This window comes from Amblyomma mixtum, chromosome 9, assembly GCF_055824585.1.
Source record: "Amblyomma mixtum isolate Tamu chromosome 9, ASM5582458v1, whole genome shotgun sequence".
In the NCBI taxonomy this organism is placed as follows: domain Eukaryota; kingdom Metazoa; phylum Arthropoda; class Arachnida; order Ixodida; family Ixodidae; genus Amblyomma; species Amblyomma mixtum.
This window is the reverse complement of record NC_143020.1, coordinates 8,199,454-8,215,525: the sequence shown is the minus strand read 5'-3', so window position 1 is coordinate 8,215,525 and position 16,072 is coordinate 8,199,454. Positions and strand designations below refer to the sequence as shown.

At 44.2% G+C, this 16,072-nt stretch overlaps 1 protein-coding gene across 1 annotated transcript in view; it reads left to right on the top strand.

The window, feature by feature from the left end:
• LOC149328222 (uncharacterized) overlaps nt 1-13,952 on the top strand; it is a 56,032-nt gene extending 42,080 nt beyond the window's left edge. The window contains exon 3 of the mRNA XM_089558940.1: nt 13,884-13,952. Within this exon, the coding sequence (XP_089415066.1) occupies nt 13,884-13,952 (69 nt within the window). The remainder of the gene's footprint in view (nt 1-13,883) is intronic.
• The last annotated feature ends 2,120 nt before the right edge of the window (nt 13,953-16,072 follow it).

The following is a 16,072-nucleotide window of genomic DNA, read 5'->3' as shown; positions in this document are numbered from 1 at the left end:
AGCAATTCCGCGCTGCGGCACGCTTAATGAGGGGCAGCGCGTCCTCGCCCGACAGTTTCTGAAAAAGCCACGCTGGGAGGAAGCTACAATTGTCAGACGCATAGGCCTGCGCTCTTGGCTCGTCAACATACATGGCACAGTAGCATGCCGACATCTCAACCAGCTGCGTAGATTTACGACGCCGTCTGAGAGCTGTCCGCCAGCGGAGAGAACACGTGCACCATCTTCCCACATAGCCTGGCACCTCTTCCCGGAAGAAGAGACTTCGCCCAGGACAGACCTAGGAGACACAGCGAACAACAGCCAGCCTACAAGTGTTTCTCCCCCGAGCGCACAAAGCCAGCGCGCCTCCACGCGTGAGCGCCGACCCCCTGCACGATACCAGGCAACTTTCTAAGGGGGAAGGAAGTGTTGTGTCCCCTTATTGCTTTTGTGTGTGTGCGCCCCCGCATCCTCCTCCTAACGACCACTCGCATCCTCCTCCTAACGACCACTCGCGTCCTCCTCCTAACGACCACTTGCCCCTCGTCGCACGCTGTCGCCAGATGCCCCCCCATGGTGCGCCCCCGCATCCTCCTCCTGTTTTGGGAAGCCACTCCCTCCCGTGGACGCTTCTCCGCTCCCTCCTTTCTTCGGGCGGCCAGTTCGGCTCCTGCCTCGGTCGACGCTGGTCGCACCCTCATCGGCTTTAAATAAACGAAGTCTTAAAGTACCGTGTGCGTCTTTCGCTGCATTCAACACAGCGACCGGACACGACAGTCTTAAAGTACCGTGTGCGTCTTTCGCTGCATTCAACACAGCGACCGGACACGACACAAACACACAGCAGATAGAACACGTAACAAAATCGCTGAACTCTGCCACAAAACTTGCTTCGCAGGGGTTGCTTCGCACGAAGCAGAACAGCCACGCAGACGACGCTAGCTACAGCGACATGATCAGCGCGCATGCTCGTTCCCTCTCCCTATTTCCGCTATGCTTCGCCTCGGCACCCCTGCACTGGGCAGTCGACGCTCGTGCGTTCAGGTTAAAAAAGTGGGAGGGTGTACTTTGCGCAACGGTGTTCAGCACGCGAGATTCGCAAAAACATGTCGACTCCATTCGTAATTTCATTCCCTCGCCGCTTTCGCACCTTTTCACTGTTTACAGAGTTACAATCCAGGGTGAAAATTTCTAGTTGGGAGTCTGCTGGACCCAACACTGCTGTTTTTTTAGCAGAATCCCAACACAGTTGGAACCAATAGAACTGGGACCAGCAACAGTTGGGACCAGTAACAGTTGGTCCCAAAAGCAGTTGGGCCCAGCTGCTGCTGGGCACAGCAGCAGGCAATGGAACCAGCTCATATATCTCCAAATCTGCATGAAAAACAAGATCAGTAGAAAAATTCCAAAGACAGTGTTGTGCCTCAGGTATTTTTGTTCATTCTACTGTGCTAGTTTTTTTTTGTGCTGAGTTCGAGGAATATAGGCTGTCCCAAAAACACTTGTTAGCTCTGACCATTTTGAATTTTGCCAAGCAAACACACCTCACTGAATGCCACTTGCTGCTTTGAGGCATATTTATGCATTCCGTGTTCCTCAGGAGCAGGACAGGGCAGGAATAGGTACTCTTCAGATTTGACTGTTTATTTGCCTCATGGTTCATCACTTCTTGACTGTGGAGGGTAAGGCTGCATGCAGGCCAGTCGGCAAGGCATATTGTAATCATAAAAAACCGTAAAAGGCACAAGATGGAGCGAGGCAACAACACAAGACTGCCCGATGCTGTTGCCTCCCTCCATCTTGCGTCGTTTGTGGTTTTTCATCATTGCGATCACTTCATACTTCGTGGCCTCATTGCCCACTTTTCTGTGCTGATTTTACATCGCCTTGTATCTTCTCATCCAATATTCAATTGATGTTTTTTGCCACTGGTTGCACATCCACGCCCTTTTCCTGGCTCCAGTGCTTGAGAGTGGCTGTAAAAAAGTTTTAAAAACTGTTAAAAAAGCTACACAGATATTAGTTTGGGCATGAAAGGGGAAAGGGTGCAATGTGATGAAAACATTGCTATTTGAAATGCTTGAAGCGGTAGTTCTAGCGCTCAGAACTCCTAGCCTACAGGATGGTCCAAGCAACCAGAGATAGCCATCAGCCGGCCGTTGGCCGCCCGCTTGGTGCGCTGCAGTCAAATGGGCCGCTGGGACCTATGGGAGTGTCCGCTCTTTACGAATATCTTTCTCTATGGGTAAGTACTGTATGTACAATTACATCTGGGGGCGTGCGCAATTGTTTTAGAGCGCAGCTCTTTGGCGTCCGTTCCTGGGTTTCGCGTCGTCGTCGGCGTCGGCCTCGTAACCAGCTCCGCCCCCCTTTCATCCGCAGCTGGGGTTGACTCACTATCGGCGTCAGCGGCATCAGTCAGTCGCTGCTATCTCTTCCCTCCTCCCTTTATCGTGTTGTCCGCTTGCTGCGCGCGCTTCTGCCCCCATCGTTTGCCGCTGGGTGTACACGCCGCCCCCCTCCCCCCTCTTCCTGCGAGTCTCCGGTTGTCAAAGCGCCGGCTCGAACTTAATTCCTTTCTTCGCTCCTCCTCCAATGCAACCCCTGTGCGGTGGCAATCAGAGAGCCAGATCGGTGGCGGCGGATCTGAATATGTGCACCGCCCGAGCCGAAATTGCCGCTGCCGTTCGCCCTGTGCGGTGGCAATCAGAGAGCCAGATCGGTGGCGGCGGATCTGTATATGTGCACCGCCCGAGCCGAAATTGCCGCTGCCGTTCGCCACTGCGAAATTATCTGCCAGTTCTTTCTGAGCCATGAGCGAGACGACCGATGGAAGTCCTCCGTCTGCTAAAAAAAAAAATTCTGTGATAGCGCATGCATGTGTTGCTCGATTGCTTTGCCTCAATCTATCGAAAAGTGAAACAGCTTATTTGCTGCGCTCAAATTTCGCATTAGGAAGTAACGTAATCGCCGGTAATTTTTTGTGTATGTTAACACGCTCGTAAAGAGGGGCCAGAGGGGCTTATTGGGTTTAGCTCGTATCCATCGTAACGGCGGGTCCATTTTGGGCTAGCGGCGAGGATATGCGGTAGCACTGGCGTTACGCCGTCGTTCTTTGTTGCGAATCTGTGCTGGTAGTGGCGGTTGTGTGTGTGGCAGCTCTGGCAGCCGGAGCACCCTGAGGAGCGTCGTACGGGACGTGGCTACGCGAACTGCCGTTTAGCTGCTGCAAGGCACATCTGAGTTCCTGGTAATTGTTTTTGTGCAGGTTGGCTTCATGTGAGGAAAAGGCGGGAAGTTTCTGTCACCCCCCGTTTGATGCAGTAAGTTTTACTGCTCTTTGTTATACCCAGAGCCATATCTAAGGCCACGGTTTGCGTCGTCTTGCAAAATTAATGAATCGATAGCTGCTTAATTGCTCTGTCGTATGGTCAATTGCAGCAATTGGTACGCAGACATCAAACAACGAGTGTTATATCAGGATATTCTCTCCAGAGAAGGTGCCGTTTTGAGTGAATGCCTTTAATTGTAACCTGTATCACGTACGCGAAGCCGGCCACATTACCTTCCTTGCTTTTGTCGTGATTACTCGAAAAGGCGGGAAATATTAGCGGCTTAAATAGCCACCGGTCCGTAATTCACGCAGAGGATTAAGTAGCCCGCCATTTGATCCTGGATTCTGTTTTACCTCAATTGAAGTGTGATTTGCCACAGATATTTTCGATCGGTGTGTTACGAGAACGAAGTGCCGCCTAAGTGCTGCAGGGCATAACTTAGTCATAAAATAAATTTATAAGATAATTTTCTGCAGAGACGGATGTTTGGTGGACACTTTATTGTGCCCCCCAGACGTGGAGTGCAGATGCGGAAGGAACCACCTTTTTGTAATCCTTGAAATAAGATCTCTAACGCTTTGTTTTATCCTGGAAATCTCATTTGATTATTCTTTTTACAGCCGTGGAAAGTCGCACAGGTTGCGTCGACCCGTTGCAAAGGCCAAGCAGCACCTAACCGCAACAAGGTACATATCTGTAATCAGTCGATTCATTGCAGTTTATTTCTTCCCCGTTATGTGTGCCATTATTTTGCCCTGTTTTACATATGTTATACTGCCTTGCTTTCTTATGTTACTCCGTAAATGTAGGAAATGTGGGCTGCGATGTGGGCTGCGAAAGCAGCCTCTCTATGTAGACCTCTGGCTGACGCTAGAAAGTTTCGTATTGCCTTTCGTTTGTGTAGTTTGTAATTGAATGCTCAGCATTTCTGTGTGGCTGTTTTTGAATGTACAGACATGAAGCAGACATTCTTGGTATGCTCATTAATTTTCATGTGGTCTTTGGTAGCTGCCACGACTGCTGTGCACAACTGCAGTGAATTCGTGGTTGAGACTGCCCTCAGAGATTGGCTTCGCCATGCTACTGCGAGGCATCGAGATGCATTTGGAAAGGTATTTCACTCAGTTTTCCTATGCTTCAAAATTTTCATTGTGTATCATCATTTTGATGCCAAATTTGTGCTATATTTTTGCATGGGCTGAAGTAGTGGAACTATTTCACATGGCGCGTAATATTTCCTGATAGAACTTTGGAAACATTTTAATGCCTAGGCAAGGGAGCATTCAGCTGTTCTAACAAAAACTGAAAATGAGCAGAGCATGCAGTTTGCATGCGTGGGGCATACGCCAATCTAATGCTATTGTGCTGATTTTATAGCAGTGAAGATTGTACTTGGAAGTTCTCGATAGTGTCCCATGAATTTTGTACTAGTGCAACTGTGATAACCAATTTTTATTGTCAGAACTTGAAGTCTCTTACCTAAGACTACAAAACGTTTGCCTCAACATGTAGAGAATCCGACTTTTTACACTATAGTTAACGAGCTCGTTCTGCTGAAAATCCGGCAAACCCCTCCATCACTCTGGTAAAAATCTCAAAAATTTCAAATGAAGGTAGGGGAGGGTCCAAATGTAGGTACAATTAGCGAGGAGGTTGCTCTTGGGGGTATTTCGTAAAATAGAGGTAATTCGTTAAATTCGTGTATTGCAGCTCAAACCCAGGCCCTTTGTGTGCCAGGTGGGCATGCAACACAAAGGCAATGATGTGCTGTCGGTTGAGCGCGTTACAGGAGCGACCAGCTAGCGGATGCGTTGTTTGATTATAGAGACTGTTAATCGATAATTTTAATCATGGTGTGATTCAATGTTGAAAATTGATAAATTCAGAAAGTGTCAATTTTTCAGAGGCCATCAGGGAAGGAGTAGGCTGTTATGATGTATGAAGTTTGCATCAGGTGTGCTTGCAGCTGGGGGTACTGTGGAGCGATGACATATCACATGAGGTATAAACAGTTAGTACTACTGGTCACTAGGGGAGCACTTGTGATGGCGCTCTTAGTGTCTACTAGTATGGACGCTATCTTGTCTACTGTTAAGGTGAAGCTTAGCCATCACCCTAATTTTTCACATACCTCTTACTCTTATACCTGAAAATTTAAGCTACAGGAACATTCTGTTTAGGTGCAAGCATATGATTGCCTACATGCGTTGCGACAGTCCAAAAGGCAAGCCATTCAGCTTATTAGATGATTGCAGTGTCTGTCCCAACTGAAGTACAGTTGCATTTAAGCGGGCAAATTGAAAACAAAAAAAAGGTTTTATGTCATGAAAGAGTTGATTTTGAAGCACAACTTTTGTGTAGTCTACTGCAGTACTGCAGTAGACTACACAAAAGTTGTGCTTCAAAACACGTGTTTTATGAGTTGGAGTGCCTACGTGACACATAACCATGTGGAAAATTTGTTTATTCACTTCAGCCAAACTGCCATTACAAAATAGCTGGCTTGTGAACTGGTGCGAGATATTTTGCCTGTTTTATTTTACAGTGAAGCCCAGAGATAAGGCATATAATGAACAAGGGGCAAGCTGGAGGAGAGGATAGCTGTTTGTGTCTGCTACAGCAGATTAAGGCTTCTTTTTAATTGGCTTGTTCGTTTTATGCTGTCGAGAATCTAATCTTTCCACCTTCTTTCTACTGTAGTGCCACATAGATGTAAAGATTGTTTTGCATTTTGTGTTTGTGATGTCTGGTGAATGGACATTCTGAAAAATTCGAAACCAGTGGTGGTGTGTTCTCATTTTTTACTATTAATTTGGCATTCGGAAACTGTACAACGAAGCAGGACAGAAAGATCACATGAGGAAACAGGCTCCATTGTTCATTTCTAAAAGCGTAAAAGTTAGCGTTGATGTTGTATTATAGTTAGTCCAAGCATGCCCATGGAGCCTGTTCATTTGTAATCACTATAGGATGCACACAGCTAGTTTCAGGAAACTAAACTTTCCGCATGCTAGAAGTTTAAGGTATTTTATTTATTTTGGGCACAGCGCTGAAGATTCTTTGTCGCTTTTGCTGCCCAGCGAAGTGGCCTATGCACAGCTGAACAGTGAACCCACTAACTTCAAGCCAGAACAAGAGCTGCAAGGCCTCGTCGCATTTGTTGCCCATTGGAGTGGCCCATGTATAGCTGTACTGTGAGGACCTGCTGAAGCAAGAGCTGCCAAGGGGTCTTTACGGGACTGCATATTTTTAAAAGTTATAAATGCGTGAAAAAAAACTGGAAACAGTATGCAAGCAAAAGTTTGTAGGCAGACTAGAAACAGGACTTGTCACAAAAAAATCTAGCATCACAATTCAAATCACAGTGAATGGGCTGGCAGGGACTGAGAACAAAATGTTATTGAATAAGCTGGTAACTGATGAAATAACAGCGCAAGGAACGGGACGAAAACAAGAAGGAAGAAGACACAGACACGGGCGCTGTCACAGACACAGACAGCGCCCGTGTCTGTGTCTACTTCCTTCGGGTTTTCGTCCCGTTCCTTGCGCTGTTATTTCATCATGGATTACCAACTAGCCCGGCATCTTCCACTTCTGGTAACTGAATATCCACCAACACAGCTAAAGTTGCTTATGAAGTGTTATGATAGAGTTTTTTATGACAACTCCTGTTGCTAGTCTTTACAAGCTCCTGCTTGCATATTCATTTCAGCTTTCTTTTGTTCAACGCAGCATTTATTTCTTATGGTAGAGAGCAGAGCAATATGCCATATGGTCCTCATTAATTTGGACTTTTATATGTACAGGTGCCGTCAAAAATAAATGGAAGGCAATATTCAGGAAAAAATTTAATCATTGGCCCCCAGTTCATGCATCCTTGAATACATATGCGCAGCCCAATTGTGATTGTGCGAATTGCACTGTGCCCAAACAAGCATGGACCATTATGCTTTAGATTTAAAGAAATTAAATTTTTTTGACAAAGCCGCCTTCCATTTACTTTTGGCGGCGAGTGTACAGTGGTTCTATTATGTACACCTCACAGCTAACGTCAATAGCATTTCATGTCATCTTTTCTTTTTTGAAAATGTGCTTTTTTACTGCAATCTCTATCTGCCTTAAGTTTTCACTGTTCCACTCACTTAAGTAGTTTTAGTCCTTTCTGTACAGTGCTGCTCCTTGTCTGCAAATAACAGTAACAGCTATTATGTTTCTTTGTATTTCTTTTGGCATTTGTCTTAAGTGATTGTTTTGTACTTACAGTAAACAGTGAATTTGTTACTTTTCACACATTTGTTTTCTATTCATTTGGCTAGGAGGGAAAGCTAGCCTGTCCGCATTTATTTGAATTTTTGTGTTTCTTTTCGTTCCGGCTCTTATCATTTAACATCGATGTTGTCATATACATTACTTCCTTTTCTATTCATTATGAAAGAAGTATCTACTAACCAAGCTTCTGTTTGCTCATTCATGCTGTATTTTTGGGACAGCAATTTGTTTTTTTGATCTACAAGCTACTGTGTGCATGTTCATTGTAGTTTCATTTTTTGTATTATTATTATGACTTGTTTTTAATCGGCAGCCGATCTAAGTACTCATCGTTCTGTTCAGTCTTTTGCAGTGGCTGTATGCATATTTCACAGTGAACTCAAGTAGCACCCTGCTTGCTTTTTGTATTCTTTTTGAGTATGCCTTTTTTATTACAGTGCTATGTGTCTTAATTGTGACAGCAAGAGTAGCCACTGTTAGCATGTTTTAGTAGTGTTTTGCTGAGACCTGTGCTCTATATACTCACCTACCAAGCACAATAGGCACAGTTATTGACCTGACTGACTTAAGTGACCATTTTGGTGTTTAGTTCTTCTGTAGTGTAGTAGCTGTATTTCGTATGCTCATTTTATAAACACTAAAGACAATCCCTTTCCATTTGGGTTTTCTTCGAGTGTTTTGCTGCTTACTGTTAAAATGCGTTATATGCTGTTGTAAGACATTTTTGTAAACAATGAAGATATTGATGCCAATTTAACGCAGCTGCGAAGATTCTGGAAAGCTTGATGTACAATGAATATCTTTTCTAAGTTTTTTCTTGACCTTACCTAGACTAGATGATTGAGATCCTAATTATTGCACATCATTCAAATCTTATAGTATACTTTTACTACAGCGATTGTCAGTCAACCTACATGCTATCTGTATTAGCTAGCCTAAGTACAGTTTATACACAGGCTTCAGGTAGATACCAGGTGCTATACACCTTTCGAAAAAGGGCTCCCTGGCCGCTGCCATAATGTTCCCTGGACGGCAGTGGGCACCTGGCGCTAGCAGGGTGGAAGCAACGGGGGAACCGGTTTCCAGCAATCAAGAGAGGAGGTGTTTCGCCGCTTCCACCATGCTAGCGCGAGGTGCCCACTGCAGTACAAGGAACAATATGGCAGCGCACAGGGAGCCCATTTTGGAAAGATCTATATACTGCCAATGAGGCATCTGTTGCAATGCATAGGAAGAACTATAGGTGTATTACTGCCCTATGTGCACATCCATTATATGCGACAAATGTCCAGCCGTAACATCTGTACAACATACTATTTTAGAGGTACGGATGCATTTCTGATAATCCTGTGGATATCCCCTCAATGTTATGCAGACATATTTGGAGATCTATCGGACATACACAATGTCCAACAAGTGCTGTATTTGATAAGTCAAAAGGCTGTATGTGGTTATCTGGGTTCCCTCATGGAGGCTGTAGCCATGCGGAGACGGTTCGCTTTCAACAATTTTCCTTTCTCTCTCTTCTTTTTCGAGTTTGGATGCTGCCCATTTGGTGAGCGCACAGGCCCTTGTAGGCCGTCCACATACGGTTTCAAAGCTGCCTTTTTATTTCTCTGTAAGGTCGACATGCTCTTTCCGGGGCGGTCTCGCGAGGGCTAAGATGCTCTTCGATCTCTGCGCATACTGGAAGCGCAACCCCTTCATATTTGGGGGTGTTAACGGCACCTCCTTGTTTGCTATAACCGACTGATGCGGCCGTAGTTGTATCTGAAATATATTGCCATTGCCCAAGGCATACTTTGATGGTGGCACCGTACTTGTTCATGTCAAGCAATTGTTTGTTGTGTCTGTGGCAGTTATAAGTGAGCTCAACTGTATTGCACGTGCATCATGCCACAGACACAAGTAGATAAATTTAAAATAGGCAGGTGCCTGCTGCATGATATGTGCTCTATATACAAAGCGTATAAACAATGCTGTTGTGGCTTTGGAGACTCCTGCTTAGTCTACTGTGCTCTGTTTCGATTTTCAGACATGAGGACCAGTATTACGAGGCCAGGGTAAAATGTGCCTGAGGATGAACCTTCGAAAGCAATGCTCTGCTGCGAATACGGGCAGAACGTTACTTTCACTTATTTGCATCTGCAAAGTTAGGTTCATGAGAATCCACCTGGATCTGCGAAGAGAACTAGCCTGACCAGCTGGGCCGATGTGACAAGCATTGTTAAAGATACCGTAACTGACATTGCATTTCAGCTGGTGGAAAGCATCAGTTTCAAATTTTTTCACTCGCAGTTAACAGCACATTGCAAGTTGCTCTTCTATTTCCTATCCATATACTTTCACATTTTGTGTCTAGAGAAGAAAGGCTACAGAAAGTGTTGTTAAATGCGCTTTTTGTGCATTGCCGTCTACACAAAAGCGCACATGTTCCGATGCCTGTGGCGTTTGTGTTCATTGCAAAGTGACACTCCTTTGCTCTATGTTATTTTGCAGGCCATGACAGAAAAGCCAATGCGTACAAGATTCCACGCCTGCCACCCTTTCATGACTCCAGTGCTTCATGCTTATAACCTGGAAAATTCCATGTGCAGTGATCTCAGCGCATTGTGTCTATCACAAAGTGGATTGGAAATAGTTTCGATGTAAATGCTTCAATTACAGGGATCTTAATAATGAGGAAAGTGGGCATTACCGTGAAAAGAAATTTTGTTTAGTGAACTTGTTTCGTAAGCAATATGGTTCTTTCCCCTGAAATCACAACACGCTCGCTTAAAGGAGAAGGAAGGAGGGAATAAAGGGTGGCAGCATAGTTGTCGCTAACAGTTGTTTCTGTTGTTGACGAGGCACAAGGTTCTTTTTGTTCGTTTTGACTCGATAGTGGTTGAGCAGAAATCACTGCTGTGTAATGGTTGACCAGTTTAAATTAAGCTCTCGGTGAGATTCCCATTTCTGTCGTGGTATGAAGAGAACACCTGAAGTTGAACGCGGCCTATTACCTATGTACTCTTGCGGTGTGCACTCAGTAGTAGAAGTATTAGAATCATGATATTTGGTCGCAAAGAACCAAGCACCAAGAGAGGATTATGCCTGTCATGCAAAGGACATTGGTCTTCCAGCTATCTTAGCCAAGCCAGGCACTCCACATAAAAAGGGTTGGATGGGAGATGGGAGGATACTGAGTGGTCGTCCTGCATTCCACAACACAGTGAGTGAAACTGGGGTATGTTTCAGGGCAGTTATTATATTCAGGTGATTTCGCATATTTTTGGAAGATGGCCTGTGCCAGTGTCTGTAGGGTGTTGCATGTCAGTTTGTCAATTAACATTTGGGATGTGGAGAGTCGAAAAAAAATAAGCAGCTGGTGCTCATCTTAAATAAACGAGAGGCATTGGTTCCAAGACATTACGCTCGGTTAAACATACAAAGGCAGAAAATGACGCCTTTACTTTTGGTGCAAAGTGGGGTGAATCTGACTCCATTCTATTATTCATAGATCAAAGCAGGATCTCTGGACCTGAAGAGACGGTCATTGCGCAAGACGGTGTGCGAGATCACACGAAAGAAAACAATGTAATTGTGCTAGACATTGTGGTTGCTGTGATAAGTGTGCAAATTGGTTATTTCATTTATACCAAATTCTTTCGTGTTTTTCACTTAAAGCAGAAACATCGTGTGAATATTGCATGCAATGAAATAATTTCCCTTTTGATGAATGTGTGATTGACACATCAATTTTTATATTGTCTCTTGTTCTGTACAGCCACACATATTTTCAAAATGCTTGCTGTCGTCATTCAGTGTGACTCCACCAGGTTTCACTTTGCTCTGTCCGCTAGGTGGGGCTTATGAACATGGGGGCTCTGCAGAAACCCTGCTGTCAGTATTGTGTTGTGAATTCTAGATGGTATCGTATCTGCTGCCGTTCACTGGTTTATGGGTATTTTTATGGCTTTGCTGAAGAGTACGCTATGATTCCTTTTGGTTGGTCACACGTGACTGACCTCACTTTGTCATGTGCGAAGCATTCCTTACTCTGTCCAAGCTATGTTTGTTGCTGTGTGCATTTAGCCTGCATTCTGACGTCTTCCGTTCTGTTTTGAGGCTCTTTTAAGAGCAGGCGACATTTGGCTGTATGGGGTGACAATGTTTTTTTTTAGTTTGCTAATGCTCAGTGCTGTTGTGCGCATTTGTAATTCATCAGGTCTGGACTTCAGATCGAGATGATTGTATGTACCTTGAATTATCTTTGAGGAGGAAGTTCTTTTGTTATGATGTGAAGCCATTTGAAAAATTTGCCTCCCCAGTGTTTCTGTATAGCTCTGTGCTCTGTTGACCCTGTTTACCTTGTGCGGTGCTGACCTATTGACGCAGTGCTCTTTGCCGTGTTGCCCAAGGCAATGCAAGCTGTACCACACTTACTCGTCTAAGAACCACACTGTTTCTGTCTTTTTTTTTCTGATTATGCCGGAGTGAGTTCCTGACACGTGGCAGGTTTTCATGCCTCACAAAATGCCTGTAAAACTGATTTAGTGTTGCTGCGATTCTGATAAGTGATGACAAGTTGTACTTTTATTCTTTATTTCTTGCTGCGTTCACTCTCCCCGCATTAGTGGCATAGTCAGTGGAGGATGCACCATGCATGTACGATGTGCAGGGTTGTAATCTCAGTACTAGCACTGGATACCCACCAGTGATGCAATAAGCAAGTTTTCCCCCTAGCTTGTGCTGGGTGCAGTGCTTGGAATTGGGCCTTTAACCCCAACCTGTGTCGAAGAAAGTGCCTTGAGCCATGGCCCTCTTTAGCCAAAGCTGCCCTTTCGCCATCTCACCTATTGTCGTCATCAGCTTTCATTCTCATTACAATATTTCATCCCCCATTCAAGGCGTGGGCCTTGCACGAGTAAATATGTTACGCTCTAACTGCACTTGACACACAGTAGTGTGGTGTTTCAGATGTGCTTCTACTGGTTTGGTGCATGGCACTCTTGGAGCTGCTGCAGGGGAAACACCGTGCTGGACATGTTGGCCACACTTGTGGGGGCTGTAATCTTGGCTGCAAGCAAGCCTCCTGACAATTTTTTACCAGTTGTCAAGCTCTGAAATTTTTTTTCCTACGTGCTCTACAAAGGGTGTAAGAGGTCTTAAAAAAACAGGAGGAATCCTGTCCCAATGTGTTTTGTCTCTAACCATAACTCACACTTGTTAGTTTTTAAGCCTACGTAGGTAGACTTGTACAGTCCTTCCTATGAAGCCAGTTACTGTGCTAGCGAACAGGTCTTTAAAGTCGCTGTTGGTTTCCTTGCAACAGCTTTCTGATATTTTTAGGTAATTGTGATTCTTTCATGAGGATAATTATAGTTCTCGTCTGGAGGCAGAATTGAAAGTTTGGAATGTTTGCTTTGGAACTTGATTGTTTTTAAGCCTGTCTTGCTCAATTTACCTGACCTAGCACAACGCTTGTATGAGATGGTATGCTATTTTCACTGTCTCATCCACATAACACCATGTGAGTTATTGCACCAGTAATCCTGTGTCTTTTGGATGTAACCTGTCTTTCACTTGCAGGCTTGACCACCAGAGGCCGCAAATACGGTGTATTTTCTTGGCAAAACTCATCAGGTTAGAATCTTCACTTTTTCTCTATTAATGCGTTCCTGAAGGTTGTCTTTCAAAGAGAAGTGTGAAGAATACAGAAGCTTCAGTTCATAGAGCTCTGGTGAATTATGATATTTGCCTTTGATATTCTGGAAAGTGGTTTTCCAGAATATGTGAACTGTTGACCAAACTGCCACCCCTGTGGGTTCTGTGGATTGATGCAAGGACTTGTGCAGGGGTCCAAGGCCTCATCAGGTTTTTAGCCATTAGCTTTTACTTCCTCTTGTACCCTGTCTGAGGAGCAAATAAAGAAAATAAAAGTGGCAGTGTGCTAAACTTATCTAATTGCCATTTGTTGGGTATTAGGCCCACTTGGGTGGGCTTAGGAAAGCGTCTGTCATGATGGCAGTAATGCAAGTGCTTAGAATGGCTTTCAAATGCTACCCTATTTTCTTGGCACGGATGACATTTTTTGCAGCTGAAATGTTTTCAGCTGCTTGCAGAATTCATTCTAGGGATATATTTCTTCAGACCTGAATTCTTCTTAAGGCCGACCTATTCAATAAAACTTTTCATAAATATCCACAGCTTTGACAATTATGTCCTGCACATTGATCTTCATTTCCCTAGCTCCAGGTGAGCTGTGCAATGTTTGTTCCTGCTTTTGATTGAAAGTATTCTTCCTTTACCACACAGGTTCAGTCGTCACACAGGGTGACTATGCGCCTCCTGTGCAAGATTCAGCTGGTCAAAGGGGCCCAGTGAGCCACTGCATGGAATCTACTCCTTCTGGCAGTGGTAACCACCCGGGTAAACCTGCAGTAAAGAAGGTACACGAATGCACCCACTGCAACAAGGGATTCAGAAACAGATCTCAGCTGGTGGTGCATCTCCGAGTCCATACTGGGGACCGCCCATACCATTGTGATGACTGTGGAAAGAGCTTTGCACGAAAGGCCCACTTGGAGTCACACCAGCGCACTCACACTGGCGAGCGTCCTTACCATTGTGACTATTGTGATAGCACCTTTTCAGACCGGAGCAACTTAGTGAAACACCAGCGAACTCACACAGGTGAGCGTCCTTAGCGTTATGACCACTGTGGTAGCAGCTTTACATCGAAGAACAGCCTGGTGGCACACATCCGTACCCACACGGGTGAAAAGCCGTATCAGTGCCAGCTGTGCCCCATGGCCTTTGTACAACATTCAATTCTTACGAGGCATGTGAGATTCCACACGGGCGAAAAGCCCTTCCAATGTAATTTGTGCCATAAGACATTCGCTCAGGGAAAAAATTTAAAACTCCACAAAAAGACTATTCACAAAGAATAGCAGCGGTTTCTAATGCCCTTAGTCGATATGTTTTCCTATTTACCTTTTTATGTGCGATCTAATGAGATTCTAGCAGAATGCTCTATGATGGGTGGGGGTAGCTAACCTTCGTCTTTCTTTACATTTGTATGTTTTGTTCACGTTTAATGTTTTTTCAGGAAAATACATTTGTTGTTCCCTTAGGCTAGACACACACTCGCGATAAGTATTTCCTGAACACAGAGAGTAATCCTGCTATGCTTGTAAACTCGCATGAATGGAAATGAAATCTCGGTCATACGTGGATGGCATCACTTCTCTTTGGAGAGAGATTTGAAAAACATTATTCCCAATATTACAAAGAGATGTAGCATACCAGAGACGTAATAGCATAGACGTATGCCAGTTTACCGCAAATTGACTACGCACGCGTTGTGGCATGGATACAATCAGGCAGGGCACTGCGCATTCGGAGCCGGCGTTCAGTAAACCAGTCTACATCTACGCTACTTCGTCTCGACTGCGCTAAATTTCTATTGCTAATGCCATTTATCTGCCTGCTTCAGTGAAAAGATTCAAGGGGGCAAAACATGCATAACTATTCTTTTTATTCGTGCAGTCTGAGTGGGCGTATTTTTGTGATGGTCATTATAAATTCACTCATTAATATCATTGAACCGATTTCTGTTTGTGTGACAACAGAGGAAAACCTGCTCTTGTGTTAATCTTTTTGTATTTACTCCAGCAGTGCTTGTGGCTGGAATGAGTGGCGAACGGCAAGTGTCCGACCTCGTATTGATGTGTCTTGTGTTAGTGTTCACGTTTTAGAACAGTTCTCTGTACCTCGGTATCAAAGTCAACAAGAAGAGTTTACGAACATCTAAATCACCATTTCTCAGACCGCTTTCTCTGCTGGATATAAATGGCATAATATTTGTGGAGCATTATCTTCAGACCATTTTTATCTGTTGTGGTTGTCAGAATATCAGGTGTTTGTGACCATTTCATATTGTGCTAGCTTCTTTGTTGTGTTGGTGTTACTTGAAGAAGCCTTATTTTTTTGCATAAGGTGTTCTTGATAACAAGCTGCAGGAGTCATGGCTGCTGAAACAAAAATACTGTGATTAGTGCCTAGGACAAACATTGTAATCTTGTATTGTATTCTAACGCACGTGATTTGGGTCATTTTTGTGGGGTTGCTTAGTGCACATAAGTGTTTTATTCCAGTTTCCATTACATATTGTTGAATACGTTCTGGCTGTTTGTAAGGTGTTCATGATAACTTGTTGCAAGGGTCGTGGCTGCTGAAAAAAAGTTCTTTGATTGGTGCGTATGAAAAACATTGTTATTATGTAGTGTATTGTAAGGTTAGTTTTTTAGGTTTGTTCTGTGAAATTGCACATGATTATTTTATTAAAGTTGCGATTACAAAATGTTGAATAACTTCTGGCTGTTTGTAAAACTTACTTCACATGTTGTGCATTAAATTCAAAAGCAGTGCAGTTCTTTGGTTAGCCTTTTTATTCGAGTAGCTGATGTTTCCTTTTTTAGAATTTTGCTTCGAGCTTCCAC